General features: G+C 37.9%; 4 protein-coding genes across 5 annotated transcripts in view; all 4 read left to right on the top strand.

The window, feature by feature from the left end:
* Window positions 1-7,920, top strand: part of LOC101243014 — an 11,702-nt gene extending 3,782 nt beyond the window's left edge. Inside the window, exons 10-19 of one of the 2 annotated variants that reach the window (XM_018816228.2) lie at window positions 63-126; window positions 583-639; window positions 950-4,361; window positions 4,477-4,502; window positions 4,832-4,874; window positions 5,020-5,075; window positions 5,200-5,242; window positions 5,380-7,234; window positions 7,390-7,518; window positions 7,667-7,920. In XM_018816228.2, the coding sequence (XP_018671773.1) occupies window positions 63-126; window positions 583-639; window positions 950-4,361; window positions 4,477-4,502; window positions 4,832-4,874; window positions 5,020-5,075; window positions 5,200-5,242; window positions 5,380-7,234; window positions 7,390-7,518; window positions 7,667-7,732 (5,751 nt within the window). In that variant the 3' untranslated portion in view covers window positions 7,733-7,920. Of the gene's footprint in view, window positions 1-62; window positions 127-582; window positions 640-949; window positions 4,362-4,476; window positions 4,503-4,831; window positions 4,875-5,019; window positions 5,076-5,199; window positions 5,243-5,379; window positions 7,235-7,386; window positions 7,519-7,666 lie in introns of both variants that reach the window. The other variant, XM_018816227.2, reaches the window with a different exon arrangement.
* A 325-nt stretch (window positions 7,921-8,245) lies between these two features.
* LOC100185404 (mortality factor 4-like protein 1) lies at window positions 8,246-10,025 on the top strand. The gene is made up of 2 exons (XM_002120035.5): window positions 8,246-8,628; window positions 8,936-10,025. The coding sequence occupies exons 1-2, from the start codon at window positions 8,357-8,359 to the stop codon at window positions 9,669-9,671; spliced, it is 1,008 nt and encodes a 335-aa protein (XP_002120071.1). The 5' UTR covers window positions 8,246-8,356; the 3' UTR covers window positions 9,672-10,025.
* Window positions 10,026-10,788: 763 nt separating this feature from the next.
* LOC100182219 (exportin-5-like) lies at window positions 10,789-17,142 on the top strand. The gene is made up of 3 exons (XM_026839154.1): window positions 10,789-10,869; window positions 12,706-12,761; window positions 13,308-17,142. Exon 3 carries the CDS (start codon window positions 13,428-13,430, stop codon window positions 16,914-16,916), a length of 3,489 nt encoding a protein of 1,162 aa, XP_026694955.1. The 5' UTR covers window positions 10,789-10,869; window positions 12,706-12,761; window positions 13,308-13,427; the 3' UTR covers window positions 16,917-17,142.
* Window positions 10,876-12,642, top strand: LOC101242850 (DNA excision repair protein ERCC-1). Its single transcript, XM_026839155.1, has one exon. It carries the CDS (start codon window positions 10,908-10,910, stop codon window positions 11,706-11,708), a length of 801 nt encoding a protein of 266 aa, XP_026694956.1. The 5' UTR covers window positions 10,876-10,907; the 3' UTR covers window positions 11,709-12,642.
* Window positions 17,143-17,220: the final 78 nt, after the last annotated feature.

Here is a 17,220-nt window from a genome sequence, read left to right as displayed (position 1 = left end):
AATTGTAACCTTGATATTCAAGATTTTAACATATTCTTTATTATAATGAGTATTTTGTTCAGGATAAAACGCGTTCCAATCAAGATTTAATCGCGCAAATGTCACTTGAGTCCTTGTTATTCACTGGTTTGTATTCGTTTATTGTTATCATAATATTCATATTTTAACAACAGGGGGGAATGCTGGTTAAATGGGTTGTGGTTTTATAAGAAGTCAGATCTTTTTCTGCAATATTAATTTTATTCTATGGAGGTGAGGTCCTTGTCAATGATCTGGGATTTAGGTTAGAGTTGGCCCATTACTCCAACCCCCATAAAGCTAATGTTGTTATGTGTCGTTCCCCAATTAGTAAGAAGAGTTTCTTGCTGATTTGGGTTTGTTATGGGCAATAAACAGACCTCTGCTCATAGCCTTGTTTTGCATGTTAAGCTACAAACTGGTGAATAAAATAACAGATGTGAATACAAATGCAGGATATTTTATTTATGTAGCAGGGGGCCACAGGTGTTAAGTGTCTCTGTAAGGGCCAAGAACCATAAAGTTGAAAAATATTGTTCTAATGAATTTATTGTATCTCTATAGATGATTTAGAACTGGGAGATGAACTTGAACAAATGTTGGGTATGACACAACGATCAGGTGATTATGACATCATAATGTTTTTAGCCTATGTCATAGAAGTGGTCTGTAAAATTTTAATATAACTTGGAATATTTGATACAGAGCATACATGGTGTACTTGTAGGATAGCACGTTAAAAGTAATCTAATATTGTATATTTGGGGGTCATGGGCCAACTTTGGTCTAAATCCCAGATCCCATGGCATGCCTCACTGTAGGACCTTACCCATATAGAATAGAATGTGCATATACAATGTTGGGGTAATGGGCCAACTGGAATATTATTACACATTATTTTGGTGGAAATTACTTTATATTTCATTTTCAGAGTCGAGATTAAGCTCGTTGAACTTCGAGAGTGGAAGTAACGCGGAGGAAACAACAATTAACGTAAACCAACAAACAACAGCAGGGGTTGTTGAAAATATGGATTCAACAAATTCAACTTATGTTGAAACAACAGATACTGTTGATTTATTAACAGCCAGTGTTGTTAAACACACACCAGGTAACAATCAACCAAGAACACAAGATGGAATAGTGGAGCCAACAAACATGGATGTTACACTTGATACTGGGACCAAAGATGGCGGCGAACTGGTGGATAAGGGGAGTGAAACTGGGAACACTGTGGGTGGGATGGGTAGTGATGTCACTAAACGTACTATGACATCATCATCAAATGGGAAAGATGTCATAAATGACCTTATGACATCAGAGAACAAAATAATCGGTAGTGATTGTTTTGGAGAAAGCGTTAAAACTGCTGATGATGTAATGAAGACATCGCAAAGTGATGATGTCACAGAATCAAATGATGATGTCACAGCTGGTAATAATGATGTCACAGATGAAAATGATGATGTCACAGAAGCAAATGATGATGTCACAGAAACAAATGATGATGTCACAGCTGGAAGTAATGATGTCACAGCAGGAAGTGATGATGTCATAGAAGAAAATGATGATGTCACAGAAGAAAATGATGATGTCACAGAAGCAAATGATGATGTCACAGCTGGTAATGATGATGCCACAGAAGAAAATGATGATGTCACAGAAGCAAATGATGATGTCACAGCTGGAAGTAATGATGTCACAGCAGGAAGTGATGATGTCATAGAAGCAAATGATGATGCCACAGATGAAAATGATGATGTCACAGAAGTGAATGATGATGTCACAGCTGGAAGTGATGATGTCATAGAAGAAAATGATGATGTCATAGAAGAAAATGATGATGTCACAGAAGAAAATGATGATGTCACAGAAGAAAATGATGATGTCACAAAGCAAAGTGATGATGTTACAGCAAAAAGTGATGATGTCACAGGAGAAAATGATGATGCCACAAAAGAAATTGATGATGTCACAGCTGGTAATGATGATGTCATGGAAGAAAGTGATGATGTTACAGCAAGAAGTGATGATGTCATAGAAGAAAATGATGATGTCACAGGAGAAAATGATGATGCCACAAAAGAAATTGATGATGTCACAGCTGGTAATGATGATGTCATGGAAGAAAGTGATGATGTCGCAGCTAGAAGTGATGATGTCATCTCTGTATATAATAATAGCATGAATGTTGAAACATCTTCTGGGACTTTATTGACTGAAAAAAAAGATGAGTTAGGGCTGAGTGCAGAGGATCTTAGGGAGAGTCCTCATAAACAGGATGTTGGGAAGAGTCCTCATAAACAGGATGTTGGAAAGAGTCCTCTTATTCAGAATGTTGGGAAGAGTCCTATTAAACTGGATGTTGAAAAGAGTCCTCTTAATCAGAATGTTGAAAAGAGTCCTCTTAAACAGGATGTTGGGAAGAGTCCTCTTAAACAGGATGTTGTAAAGAGTCTGCTCAAACAGGATGTTGTAAAGAGTCCTCTTAAACAGGATGTTGTAAAGAGTCCTTTTAAACAGGATGTTGCGAAGAGTCCTTATAAACTGGATGTTGCAAAGAGTCCTCTTAAACAGGATGTTGCGAAGAGTCCTCTTAAACAGGATGTTGGAAAGAGTCCTCTTATTCAGAATGTTGGGAAGAGTCCTATTGAACTGGATGTTGAAAAGAGTCCTCTTAATCAGAATGTTGAAAAGAGTCCTCTTAAACAGGATGTTGGGAAGAGTCCTCTTAAACAGGATGTTGTAAAGAGTCTGCTCAAACAGGATGTTGTAAAGAGTCCTCTTAAACAGGATGTTGTAAAGAGTCCTCTTAAACAGGTTGTTGCGAAGAGTCCTCATAAACTGGATGTTGCAAAGAGTCCTCTTAAACAGGATGTTGCGAAGAGTCCTCTTAAACAGGATGTTGCAAAGAGTCCTCTTAAACTAGATGTTGCGAAGAGTCCTCTGAAACAGGATGGTGGGAAGAGTTCTCTTAAACAGGATGTTGCAAAAAGTCCTCTTAAACTGAATGTTGGAAAGAGTCCTCTTAAACTGGATGTTGCAAAGAGTCCTCTTAAACAGGATGTTGCGAAGAGTCCTCTTAAACAGGATGTTGCAAAGAGTCCTCTTAAACTAGATGTTGCGAAGAGTCCTCTGAAACAGGATGTTGCAAAGAGTCCTCTTAAACAGGATGTTGCGAAGAGTCCTCTTAAACTGGATGTTGCAAAAAGTCCTCAGAAACTGGATGTTGCAAAGAGTCCGCTCAAACAGGATGTTATAAAGAGTCCTCCTAAACAGGATGTTCCGAAGAGTCCTCTTAAACTGGATGTTGCAAAGAGTCCTCTTTCTCTTAAATCCAATACTGGAGGACTATTTGACCAAAAGACTCCGATTAAGTCCAGGAGCAACAATTTAGAGGATAGTCCCGCTAAAAACACGAGGAGCAGATCTGGGAGGAAGGAAGACAGGAGTAGGGTCCGGATGCAGGAATCAGGGATGCAGAGGAAGAGTGGATCACGTGAGAGAAAGTTGTGTGATCGCAACATCTTCAAAGCATCAGCCCATCTGGAGGTTGATGGTTGTGATGGAGGAGATTCCAAAGTTAGTTCTTTGATGGATATGTTATGTGATGATAATGATGATGGTATGGATGTATTGACTGCTGTTAGTCTACAAAGCACCAAGTCAATAGAAGCTACCACCACACAACAATGCAGTCCGCGCAAATTAACTTTAAGATACGGTTTGCGCGCCATTGAAAGCCCAAGTAAGGTTCCACGGTCGCAACATGCCCCTATTGTTCATGAACATAAACTTCCTGAAGATATCTCCACTGTTTCTATGTCTTTAATATTGCAAAGTGAAACTCAACAAGTTGTAAAACATGGGCAAAGTAATGGAATAAGTTTTAATGAAATAGAAAATACAGATGCCGTGCAGAAAGAGCCCAGCTCCCCAATTATTAACAATGAGGTGAACTTGTACCACCAAACTACTTTGGGCGACGAGATCCCGACGGTTGACAACGAGGATACTTTTTATAAAAACATTTGTCAGCAAGTTGTTAGCGGGGATGACTTGACAAGTTTGTTGAACGAAACATCGGTCACGCAGGTAATGAAGGAGGTGAATCAAACAACAAACACATCAACGCCAGCAACGGAAAGTTTTACAACAATTTCCGCTAACGATGGTTTGTTTTTATTCTTGGATGAAACGCAAACGAAGGAATATTGTGACGCGCCAAGCAAGGCTACGGATACATTGAAGGAATGGTTGAATAAAACTTCGGACAAAATCGAACCCGTAATTCAAGTTTTACCAAATGTTACAGTGAGACCTCAATACAAAAACAAATACAGGCATGTATTTAAATATTATTAGGTTTTTTTTTAAGTAGTTCTGTCGTATACAAACTTTTAGTGGCAATGCCACAGTCTACTTAAAGTTAAGAATTTATTTATTTTTGTTTTGCAGAAAATTACTTCCGAAGCCTGCATCTGGTAAGTTGGATGTTTTTGATACTTCATAACTGTATGTTGGATTTATAACATGTTAGTGTACACACTGTAATATACATGCTACTGATGCTAGCATGTATGATGTTTGCTACTTCTTATAGATGTTGAATTTGTTGAATGTACATTATGATGATTTATATATTTGTGCGCAAAATTTGTGTTGCTTCATATATATATTTTCGTTATATGTTGGTATATATAGTGTAAAATGCACAATGTGTTACAACTGTTCAAACTGCTTTACATAAGACTGCACAATAAATATCTAATATTCAAAACTCATTTTTAATTTGTCTATTTTTTTATTTTAGGCCAATCAACTCCTGTCCACACCCCGTCAAAGAATCACGTCAGGTGAATATTATAATGTAGATCAACACAATGGTATTAATACTTTTATTTACCTTAAAAAAATACACAATCTGTTAGTCATAATAATAAAAAATAGAATCCTAATCACCTGTATTTGTATCTTACATTAAGTTAATATATTTTCCAGGTCTCTTGCTGCAACTTTCAATCCAAGCAATTCTTCAGCTTTCTACCAAGTTCAAAGTAAGTTTGGATGAATAATTTATCATTGGTGAAACATCTGCTATAGTATAATGAGTCTATACTCAATAACTGCCATCTTGATATCTGTATTTATAATGTAAATGTTTACATTTATGTTTCACAGAACCTTCTCCAAGTACAAACGACCCAGCACAACCACACTTTAAGTAAGTTTTTATTTAGTTTTAAAATGTGAATTTACAATGTTGGGGTAACAGGCCAACTCTGGTTTAAATCTATGGGTGTTGGGGTAATATACTGTCTATGTTTTAATTCATTTAAAATATTTTTATTTGTTGTTCAGACCCGAGGAAATAAACAGCGCTGGTTCTCCCTTACTTCTTCCTTCTGTCCTGGGATCTTCTGGAATTCCGGTGAAAATCTCTTCCAGGTCTGTTGAGATGAATACTGGATCCTCTGGAGGTGTTTGGAAGACTCCTGGGTCTTCTAAAGATGTTGGGAGGACTCTTGGATCTTCTAAAGATGTTGGGAAGACTCTTGGATCTTCTAAAGATGCTGGGAAGACTCCTGAAGATGATAGGAAGACCGTCAGAGATTCAAACAACTCATTTAAGGAAAGGATCTGCTCGGTTCAACTCGAAGATTGCATGAAAGTTGAATTATCCGAGTCAGAAACAGACATTTCTTCTCAGGATTTACAAAATCATCCTGAAAATCGAGTTGACGATGTTGGGAAAGATCCTGCTTTAAACAAAGCAAGACGTTTTGAACTTGATGATGAGAAACGTTGGTTGACTTCAACTCCTTCATTAGTTCAATTATTCTCCCCACAACCTCCGTGTAACTCATTGGGAGGGGTGGTTGAAACACCAAGTATTCATAATGGTGTAAGTGAGAAATATAAACAGAAGAAAAGTTTGAGAGTCAAGTTACAGGAAAAAGATGAGACAGATCCTCGTAATTTATTTTATAATCTTGGGAGGAAACTTTGTAGCAGGGTTATGAAAGAAGTGATGATGAATATTGATCGTTACGATGAGCAGAGAGCGATGCAGATGACTACGAAGAACTGGGTTGCAATGAAAAGAGGGTTCATGAAGAAATATCCTGAAGAAAGTAAGGGACGGGCCGGGAAAAAAAAGAAGAAAAAGAGGAAGAAGGTTTCAAAAAAGAAACTTTTTAAGGAAGTTATTGTTAACACTGATGAAGATGTGTCTTGTGGAAGTATCTTGGATCTGCCAAGTGTGGATGAGGATTGTTTGGCTGTGGATCATGAAGAGGAATGTTCGGACACTACGTTGAAACATGAAACTTCGATAGATGGTGAAGGGGATCGGTCACGTAACGGTGGGCACTACCCCATGATTGATGGCTATGCAATAGATGGCAATCTACCAACACATATAGCACCTGATAGGCATGCCACCCATACCGATGCATTGAGTCCTCCTAACATTAACTTTATAAAAGATGAAGAAGATTTTGAGAGGAGCGTGTCGTCAGATGAACTCCAAATTGTGGAAGGAACATCTGAGGATGAAGTTATTCTTCCCGCCCCTCCATCACTGGGAGGAGAGGAGTCCTCCAATCCTGCGGAGGATGAGAGGAAGAAAGAGGAAGTTGATGTGGAGAATGGGAGGGTTGGGGTCGGTAAGAAAAGGAAGAGAGATCCGGATGTTGCTACGAGGAAGAAGAAGAAAAGAAAGATGTCAAAGATTGACAAACTTTTAAACATGTCCGACAGTGAGCTTACCCAGGCTTTGAACCTGGTACATGGAGGTCAAGTTCAAAGCTCTCCAGGTTTAGCCGCAAGACTTAACCACACACAACCAGTAGAAGAGGTCGTGTTTAAAACGCCTGATAAAAATCGCGTCCGAAAAAATCTCTCAAAAACTAATTCCTTTAATGAGGAAATAAAATATCCGAATAATAAAGACACTTCATCTTTATCTCCCTCCTGTGAAAGTCCGTGTAGCTCCGAGGTATCCATGGCGACCCACCATCACAAGAAGAGGAGGATCAATCTAATAACGATCCCTATCACCCCATCTAAACTCGGGACGTCACCCCTCCACATGCGAACCCCGTCCCCTATTATACGACGAACGAACCAACTCGATTCCGGCGACTCTAGGAGCAGTTGTGGGGTTTTCCCTGAAGTGAAAATGAAGGAAGATGAAACAAAAACATCCTCGAAAGTAAGTTTCTGGAAATAACACATTAAATGCTGTACGCGTGAACAAAGTAAACAAGCAATCGGAGTGTTGAGACAATGGCTTGCAAAAATATCTTTAATATAATTAAACATTTTTTTAGGTTTAAATTAAACCTAAACCAAATATATTTTTAGAAGATTTCTGTCAAATCACATGACCAAACCAGCCAATCAAGCGAATTGTCACATGATCAAACCGACCAATCAAGCGGTGCTTCAAACACTTCAAAAATTAAAAAATCTTCACATAAAAGGCGAAGGAGCAAGGTTGGTATATTTGTGTGAAATATAATGTGGTGTCTTGTGTAAAATAAAAGTTATTTACTGTCTGACCATGAGTTTAGTATCCAGACAGTAACTTTGTCCATCATCAGTAGTTTTTCTATGAAAATTATAATTTGTTTTTATTTTTTAGACGAAACCTGTATCACTGAAGGACTTAGACGTCGCAAAGTTTTTATCAAAGATTAATTATTCTTAACATTATTATTTTGAATAAATTTCTTTTTCTTAAAATGCTTTTGAATTTGTCTTTCAATTTTAATGAGAAACATCATATTGTGTTTGATGCTAAGATAATTTCATATTTATTCTCATGAAACTTTAGTGCTGTCGTTGCTATGTTACATGATGCTAATACAAACTGCTCACTGTTATACACCACACAAATATTGTAATGTTCATAATGTTCACTGACCAGTTGGAATATTTATTACCATTGTAAGATTATAACGACTATAAATGCCCCGCTACATGAGGATCTATGAGTTATTTGAAGTTCATCACAATTGTTTATTTAAATTTTTGATTAAAACGTATTGAGAACGTTTTTAAAAGGTTTTTAAATCACTCGTAAACGTTATAGGTGGAATGTTATGTGAAAATAAGATGCGTGTCTTGCTTTAAACATGGGGTGTATAAAATTAAAAACATTGCAATTTTTCGTGAAAAAAAAAGTAATTAATTGGTGTTAAATTGTGATCACGTGTGTCTGTTTGCACATGTGGACCAAAACGCACATTTCGCACAACGTGCACATAAATGCGTGGGAAAAATCGCAGCCATGTTGAAAAGTTTCCTAACTTTTAGATAAATTATCGCTTCAATGTCGGCTGTAAACCGAAAAACTCTCGATAAACGATTTAAATTTAGCGAAGGGGAAAAAGTACTTTGTTTTCAGGGTCCTTTGGTCTACGAAGCAAAATGTTTGAAGCTGGAGGCGAGCGATGACGAAACAGCTTCGTATTTCGTCCACTATAACGGTTGGAATAAACATTGGGACGAATGGGTGCCGGAGTCACGTGTTATGAAGTATAATGAAACTAATCTACAAAAACAGAAAGATTTATTGAAGCAGTTTGGTAAAGAAAAGTCAAGGTATTTAAGCACATTATTGAATGTAACTTGGTTGCATGGACATGACATGTTTTGAAGTGAAATGTTGCCATTTTGGTGCCAAAGGTGTATAGTTGCTGATATTGCAGTGTGTGGATAAGCAGACATGAGTCATTTACTTTTTGGTACAGGTGGACCATCTTTGTATTACATCATTTCTTAACTTTTAACCCCTGACATGTTGTCTTTTTGTGTTGCTACAGAATGTACACTAAGTACCTATTTTACATTAATAATTTTGAAAATATATATCCAATTTATTAATTAATATTCCCCTTTTTACCACCAGGGGAAGCAGTGATGGCAGAGAAAGACCAAAACGTTCAAAATCAGTCAAAGAAAAAGCAAAAGTCGAAAAAGAACCAGAAACTAAACCAGAAGTTCGGAGAACCAGCGTCGACTTAAATGTAACGAACAACCAAATCAACCAGGAACCAAAACGTAAAAAAGCTCGAGTTGAATCTGTTGAAGAGAAGGAAGAAATTGAAATTGTGCACGAGATGTTTGATACGAGTCTAAATATCCCACATGAGTTGGGTGTTATGTTGGCTGATGACTGGGACTTAATTAATCATCAGAAACAACTTTATGATCTCCCTGCTAAGGTTACTGTGGAAGATATTTTGAATAAATATCTAGAATCGAGGAACAATCTATCCATTGTTACGCAACAATCGTCAATTCAGTTGAAAGAGATGGTGCTTGGTTTATCTGAATACTTTAGTGTCATGTTAGGTTCACAACTTTTGTATAAATTTGAACGGCCACAATTTGGGGATATATTAGATAAATATCCTGGTCGCACAGCAAGTCAAATATATGGCTGTCCACATTTTTTAAGATTTTTCGTCCGCATGCGTTCGACCATTTCCTCACAATCTTTATTAAGTAATAATAGCTTGGTGATTTTAATCACTTCAATTCGTGACTGTTTAGGGTTCTTAAAACATGAAGCAGCATCATGGTTTAACACGAATGATTACGTCATAGCACCCGCTGAATACCACAGGCGTGCCATGACTTGATCAAACTTTAATATTCTTTTCATAAAACTATGTTTCAAAATTACTTTTACAACATTTTTTTTGATTTGTTTTAAGCAAAGAAATAATATGAACAGCAAAATCTAATATTTGTTTTTTTTTTACATTTGGCACAAAATGCACTGAAAGTAGGAGATATTTTATTGTTTCTGTTAAATAACACACATGTTTTCCTAATTAATATATCTTTTTCTTCCAATTGCTTTTCTTTCTTTATTAGCAATAACTCAATAAAATATCCTAAAGATCTACACCCAGTAAACAAGTTACATAGTTTATTAGTTTCAAGTTTTCTTAGTTTTTTTATTTTATTTTCAAACCTTTATATACTTTACAGGAGGTAGGAACTTAAACTAAACTTTGTTTTTCGTTGTTTTTCGTGCGATGGACAAGACACCTAGTGGTGAGTAAGACCTTCTTCATAGAAATCTTGAATATTTACGATAGAGACGTAAGGGGGCCAGTTATTTTGCGCTAGAAACTTCACCGAAAGTGGCAACAAAGCGATCATCGGAACCGACCAAGGACGAACCAGCCACGAAGAAACCCGGGCTTAAGTTCAGCAAGCTCCCTCCTCTTCCAAAACCCCGGAAGTTTGTCCTCACTCCTCAGAAAACGAAGAAGGAAATCTCCATCAAACTGACATCTGTGAGTCGTTAATGTTGGGTTCGGTGATTTAGTTTAGTTGTATTTAATCTATGAGTGAAGCATGTAGTATTTATGCTTAGGACTTCGTAATTAGGCGAGAGTTGGTCATTAGGTAAATGTGAAGGAATTGAAAGGGAAAATTGAAATGAAGGCCATAATACTGATTTGACTCTTGAATATTGGTGATGTCCTAGGCCTGGCATGTCATGTGTTCTGGGATTTAGACCAGAGTTGGCCATTACTCATTTAGTAGGTATCCATGAAAACAACGTTTTTCGTGACTGTGTGTAAGTGCCTATAAGTGAGGTATTAGAATATTTGTGGCCGTTCTTTTGTTATTTGTATTTATGCTTAAGCTAGGTTGACTCTTTTCTATTTTGTTGAGATATATAAGCTTTACTAGTTTTAAGTAAACTTTATTTGTATTTTTATTTGTATACTTTTGTTCCAGAAAGAAGAGAAGGAATCAGCGAACATTAAAGTTGTTCCGAAGTCTGCGAAGGCTGCGGCGGTCTTCAACGAGGACAGTGATGTAAGTTTAATAAATAATCTACAGATTAACCCGAGATTATGGATGACGATTCAGATGATGAGACATGCAGGGCGTGGTTGGAGGGTGAGGGGGGTTGTGTGGAGGACAACAAACCTCGCTGTTCAAACCCAACCAACTTAGTTGAAGCCTTTGGGTTCCTGGATAAAAACGGTGAAAAAGAGAAGAAAGTTTTGCCGAGTTCCAAAGCTGCCATACTTGGTAGTGGAAACGCATTGATTGTTAATCCTTGCCAGAAAGGGAATCCAATCCTGGAGTTAATACATGGCGTGACGTGGAGGTATGCTGATGGAGACGCAAATCTAGCTGTGGATTATATAATGGGACCTTCAACCTGTTGTTTGTTCCTTAGTTTGCGATACCATGCGTTGAAACCCGAGTATATTTATGAAAGGTTGAAACTTCTCCGTCGTGGAGGAATGTTCGCTCTTCGGATCCTGTTATGCCTCGTAGATGTGAAAGACTCAACCCACTCAGTGCAAGAGCTGACCAAACTATGCTTGGTATCCGATGTAACGTTGCTACTCGCCTTCAGCAATGAAGAAGCAGCGACTTATCTACAAACATTCAAATCATACGAACATAAACCTGCCGACTCGTTAAAAACTCGGCAATCTGATAACCGAGCGTCTCGATCCATAGAAGTCCTCGCCTCCGTTCGCGCCATCAACTCCACGGATGCTCACACCCTCCTCACTAACTTCGGATCGTTATCGGATGTTGGAGGAGCAACTGAGGAGGAGCTTGGTTTGTGTCCCGGGATCGGAGGAACAAAAGTTCGATCTCTTCATAGACTTTTCCGACAAAGTTTCTTGAAATAAAACAATAAAAAGCACGAATGTTATTTTCCGTTCTAAAATAATGGAGTAATAACTGTTTATATGCTAAAAAAACAATTGATTATGAAATAAGAATACTCGAACAATGGCATAATGTTAGTGTTATTGTATTCGATAATATGGGTACAGAATAATTTATAACGACATTATTTTGCCGTGCCATTCAATGTTAAGCCTCCACAAATGCTGTATCACCCTTCTATAATCGCACATACTTATGTTAAAGCTGGGTAAACTTTATGTTTAACATCTTGTTGTTCACCAATTTAACCACCAGGTTATCACTGTTTAATATGATGTCATGTGTAAGCTCTGGTCTGTATATTTCATACGAAGACCTTCTTCATGTTTACATGTCTAGCTGATTGCTGTATTGTTATTCAACCAAATCACATCCCCATTGAAACATCACTATTACATTACTGCATTTAAAACATTCTACTTTTCCAATCTGTTCAGTCCTTTATTTCATGTTTCGACATCGTGTGAAATTCACTTGCATTTTTCTTGCTATTACTTTACTTTATATATTTTTCAACTATTTGATGTTGGATATAAAATTAGTTGTATTAGTTCATAAACTACTAATTATAAATAACAATGTCTATTGTTATACAGGCTGTCTCAAAAGTGGTTACACTCTTTAAATTACCATACCATCAACATTTGATTCTTATTTTTTCATAATTTTTTGACCACAATTGCCACCAATTTAAACTCTATTGATACTTGGTTGGTTTCTAAATTTCTTTATATCATTTTGATTACGAAACTTTTCAGTTTTAATATAAATGTTGCTGTTATGGTTATATAAGGAGTTACGAGTGTATACATTTTCTGGGGCACCCTATATAGGCTTATTAAGTTACAATGCTTGTGTTTATATATGGTTAAGTTATTGTTATATAATAAGTAACAACCCTTATTACTAGGAATTAATTAGTTAGTGGTGTAACGTGTATTTGGTATTCCACCTTAGAGCGAACCAGAGGAAATGCCAGTGGAGGCTCGAATGCGAATGAAAAATATCGGAAGGTGAATATTTTGTTAACGTTTGAGGTGAATGCGAGACTACTAAAGGTATTTGGGATAAATGCAATGGTTTGGTTGTATGTAACTTATTTGTTCTTGTGTTGAGGGGAAACGACTGTCATTATAACGCAAGTGTTCTGTTTCATACACCTCGTGCTTGCTTACAAGTTACCGCGTATGTTACTTTGTTGTTGATTGTGTTTTTCTGTATGACTGACAACCCATTAGTGACCACTGGGTTGGATTTGTAAACCTGAAAGGCTGTAGCATGTTATTGGCATGTAAACATAAATACATTAAAAATGCGACCAACCTAATGTATTAACGCAAGGTATGTAGCATTAATATACCACAGATTCAAGGCTTGAACAATATGTGATTTTAATTAATGAATTTAGACAATGTACATTAACTATGTTTAATCATTGGTTTAAAATGCTTATGCATATACATTCAATTAGATTTTGTAGTTTTTTTTTTAATTATTTAGTTATTTATGTTGTAACAACAGCACTCAATTAACTTTATTTTGTTAAAATATATTTCCAGAGACACGCCAACATCTGCAGGACCTAACTCATTCAACAAAGGCAAGCTTGGCTTCGTGGACAGCCACAAACAGTGGGAACTTCAGCAGCTTGATATACTTAAGAAGATAAAGAAGTAAACATGGATCAAAACCAAACTCAACAAATTATTCTCGCGTTACAGACATTACTTGATCCTTCAGCAACCCAGTGTATGCGCACTGAAGCTTTGAATTTGTGTGAATCGTATAAAAGTAATCCACACTGCGCCGAAATAGGTTTTGAATTATTAGGGCATCGTAGTTTAGACGCCCATGTTCGTTACTTTGGTTTGCAACTTATAAAACACCGTGTTCGTCATCATTGGGTGAATATGGAAAGCACGGAACAGAACGCTGTGCAGTCGCTTACATTGGAAATGGTGAACACTTGCCCTGGTAATGAAGTTACTTATATCAAGACTGGTTTGGCAGGTGTATTGACTGAGATAGTAAAACACACGTGGCCACAACAATGGCCGAACATGATGGAGGAAGTGGTCATCGCGAATAAAAACTCCGAAGTTGGAACGACGGAAATTATTGAACAGATGCTGCTTGACCTCGCAGAAGATGTGGCTTTGTTGCAAAATGTTTCAAACCGGACAAGAGGACGAGACTTACGACAAGCCCTGGGGTTATCTGCCCCTAATATTCTCGCTTTCCTGTTGGGAGCTTTGAAGAAACAGATCTCTGTTTTATACGACGATGCATCACCTGAGAATATCCATCTAGCTGGGACAACGTTGAGGACGATATCCACGTATGCAGAGTGGGTGAAACTGGACCATATATTCATGAATGATGGGATATTAATTGAAGTTATATTTGGACTTCTAAACAACAGTGAACTACAACTACCATCTGCTGAATGCTTGCTGAGTATCGCCAACAGGAAAGGGACGAGTGAACGGAAGAGATTGTTGATTCTGACGACCGATTTTTTCGTTGAGAAATATGCAGTCGCCATAAAAAACGCCTCGCAGCGTGATGGTTTAACTGAAAAGAAATTCCAGTTCCTTCGATGCATGACCAAACTTATGATGACGTTCAACAGCATGATCATCACACAGTGGCTGGAGGATGAAAAGATGATACGAGTTCATCGAAGTTTGGAGAATTATCAAAACTTCTTCCAAGTTCTTTTCTTCCTCACGAGCCATAAGAGTCGAGTGATTGCGCAATCCGTTATTCTCTCGTGGGTTAACTTGCTCCGAGTTAAAGAAATGAAGAAAGATGAAACTCTGCAAGCCATGGTTCCAGCGCTGATTAACCTGGTGATTGATTATTTAAACAACAAGCATATAAAGCAAACTGAATATGTTGAATACGAGGAATTGGAAATAAACGATCATGATGAACTGGATATGATTATCAAGGTCTTGAATGGGAATATGATTGAAGTCTTGAAGTTTTGTACATCCACACTTCCCCTGCCTGCTGCTCATGCATGTTTTGAATATGCTGGAAGATTACTGAAGGTAAAGTTTGAAAATGTTCATGAAATGCAGAAGAAATGGGAAGGGTTGGCAGCATTCATTGAATGTGTGATGTCAGCTATGCTTTTGCCAGCTGAGCAGAGGGGGGAGATGGGGTTGCTGCCGTATACAGCAGGTGAGCTTTTGTTTGAAACTCTTCAAGGCATCGACTGTGAGAATATTGTGGTTCATAAAGCCGTGATCAACATTTGCTCAAGTTTGTACAAGATGTTGTCCCTTTCCACCAATGCTGCGCTGTATTGCAAAAAGGTTATCGACCGTGCGTTTCTAACTATGGATATGACAAGTGGTTTAAAAAGCAAACCAGAAATGACAGGTTTGCGACGGCAAGCGTGCTCCATTTTTATCAGAATGGCCAAGTCATATTCAAACATAATGATCCAGTATATGGAAGATATTAATAACTGGATACAGGAGCGCACACTAGGTGAGAAGTCACTCTCACAGTTTGAGATGTGCTCCTTGTTTGAGGGAATGATCGTACTCAGTTCTGAGTGGAAAAACTTTGACAGACAGAACAAATTGATTGGTAACTTAATGGCCACCACTGCCCCTATTGTACATGCAGATTACTTCAACAAAGCATTGGCAGGACCCATGGAGTTTGCTACAGCCATTGGTTTCTGTACTACAGATGAAAATGAGCAATCCTTTGAGATAAGAGCTGGATTATATTATTACATTTCTTTGACCCTTGGCGTTTTATCAAGGAGTAAAATCCCAGAGAATCAGAAGGAGCTTGAAGCTGGTGGTTTCATTAGGAATGGCAAAGTGACCAACCCATGTTGTGGGTATATAGAAGCTGCCATTGACCATATGTTCACACTCACTCAGCTAATGTCATCCATGTGGTCGCCAGAGGTTGGCAAAGTCTTCCACCCTGATAATGCTCAAGCACTTACGATACGATCAGGTGAAAAGCGATGTCTGGTGTTTATTGAAGTTGATAAAATGAAACCTCATCAGGACGAAGTACCTCGTGCCCACTGGGAAAAAATCCAATTCTTCCTCTCATTGGGATTGGACAGTCTCTTTACTTTGCTTGGCCATACTGGGGTGGTGCTTGGTGAAAGTTTTTACAAGATTCCCACCCTACAACACACCATCAACACTAAAGCTCTGGGGTATGTGGTCAATATTCCTACACTAAGGTTGAAGTGTCTTCTCCGTCAATTCCTTGCCAAAATATTAAAGAGTTGCCCGCTTGACATGGTGCATGAGTTCACCAGCCCCATCCTATTCACTTACTGTAGGTTCATGCTGGAGAGGTTGGGAGCTGCATGGGAGGCGTATGGGAAGAGGGAAGCTGAGAGACTCGTCATCCAGCGAGGCAGGGGGTCGATCGGGTACACATCGGAGCAGGAGCAGCAAGAGGAAGAGGAGATGTTGGAGGAGCAACTTCTTCGATCCATAACTCGTGAGCATCTTGAACTGATCATCAATCTCTGTGTGAATAAAACTCCCCAAAAGGATGATGAGCATTCACAATCTACATCACTTGGAAGTCACCACCTCGCACAGCTTACAGATCTTGGAGCTGTCCTTGCTGTTTCTCCTGCTTGTGAAAATATGTTACCTTGTGTGTTAGCAGCCCTTGCATGGCACGATACTTCGTCTTGCTACAAAGCTGCCCAGATATTGTGGCCTTTGCTTAAAATGTTGATGAACGTAAAAGAAAATATTTTTAATCCAGACATCACACGTGCTGTGTTTGAAGCCATGCTACGAGGCCTACATAGACACGGACAACATGATGGATGTGAATCACAGTTGCTATCCTTGCTGCTAATGTTTATTCAACCCCTACACACCAAACACGCCGCTTTATTCACCTCTATCATGCTTCAAGCTGCCCCAGATGCTGACCAAGCCCTCGTTCACAAATTCTTTGTCAATTTCGAGAAAACGAGTGAAAAACAGCGTAAATCTGCGTTGAAAGAGATGCTCAGTGGAATAATTGAGCAACATGTCAGCCAACAGTTTAAAGAAATTCCTAAAATGAACATTTTAGAACCGTTGCAAATAAAGAAACGTAACCAAAAGTCTAAACCTGAAGATTCCTATACTGGTTTAGCTCAATTATTTCAACCGTAATAATTCATCACATTGCTAGTTAATTATGTAGTCATGAATTAGGTATTATGCCTGTAGTAGTGAATTTTTTTTAACATTGTTACAATCTGTGTCATACGTGTATATGCTAACCAAAACTTTGGATAAAGTTCGTAAAATTTTGTTTTATTGTGTTATTCATTCAAAAAGTCCGCAATTATTCGTTAAAAGTTTGTGTTTTGTAAATTAAACCAGTATCAAAAATGCATTTCCATCTTACAAGTCAACAGGTATATATTTAAATCTGAATTTAGTTTTTTGCTTAGGGAGTTACTTGTTTAGAATT

The sequence above is a fragment of the Ciona intestinalis genome, unplaced genomic scaffold (genome assembly GCF_000224145.3).
Source record: "Ciona intestinalis unplaced genomic scaffold, KH HT000161.2, whole genome shotgun sequence".
NCBI classification, from domain to species: domain Eukaryota; kingdom Metazoa; phylum Chordata; class Ascidiacea; order Phlebobranchia; family Cionidae; genus Ciona; species Ciona intestinalis.
Note: the sequence above shows the minus strand (reverse complement) of the source record. Positions and strands in the feature narration are given on the sequence as shown.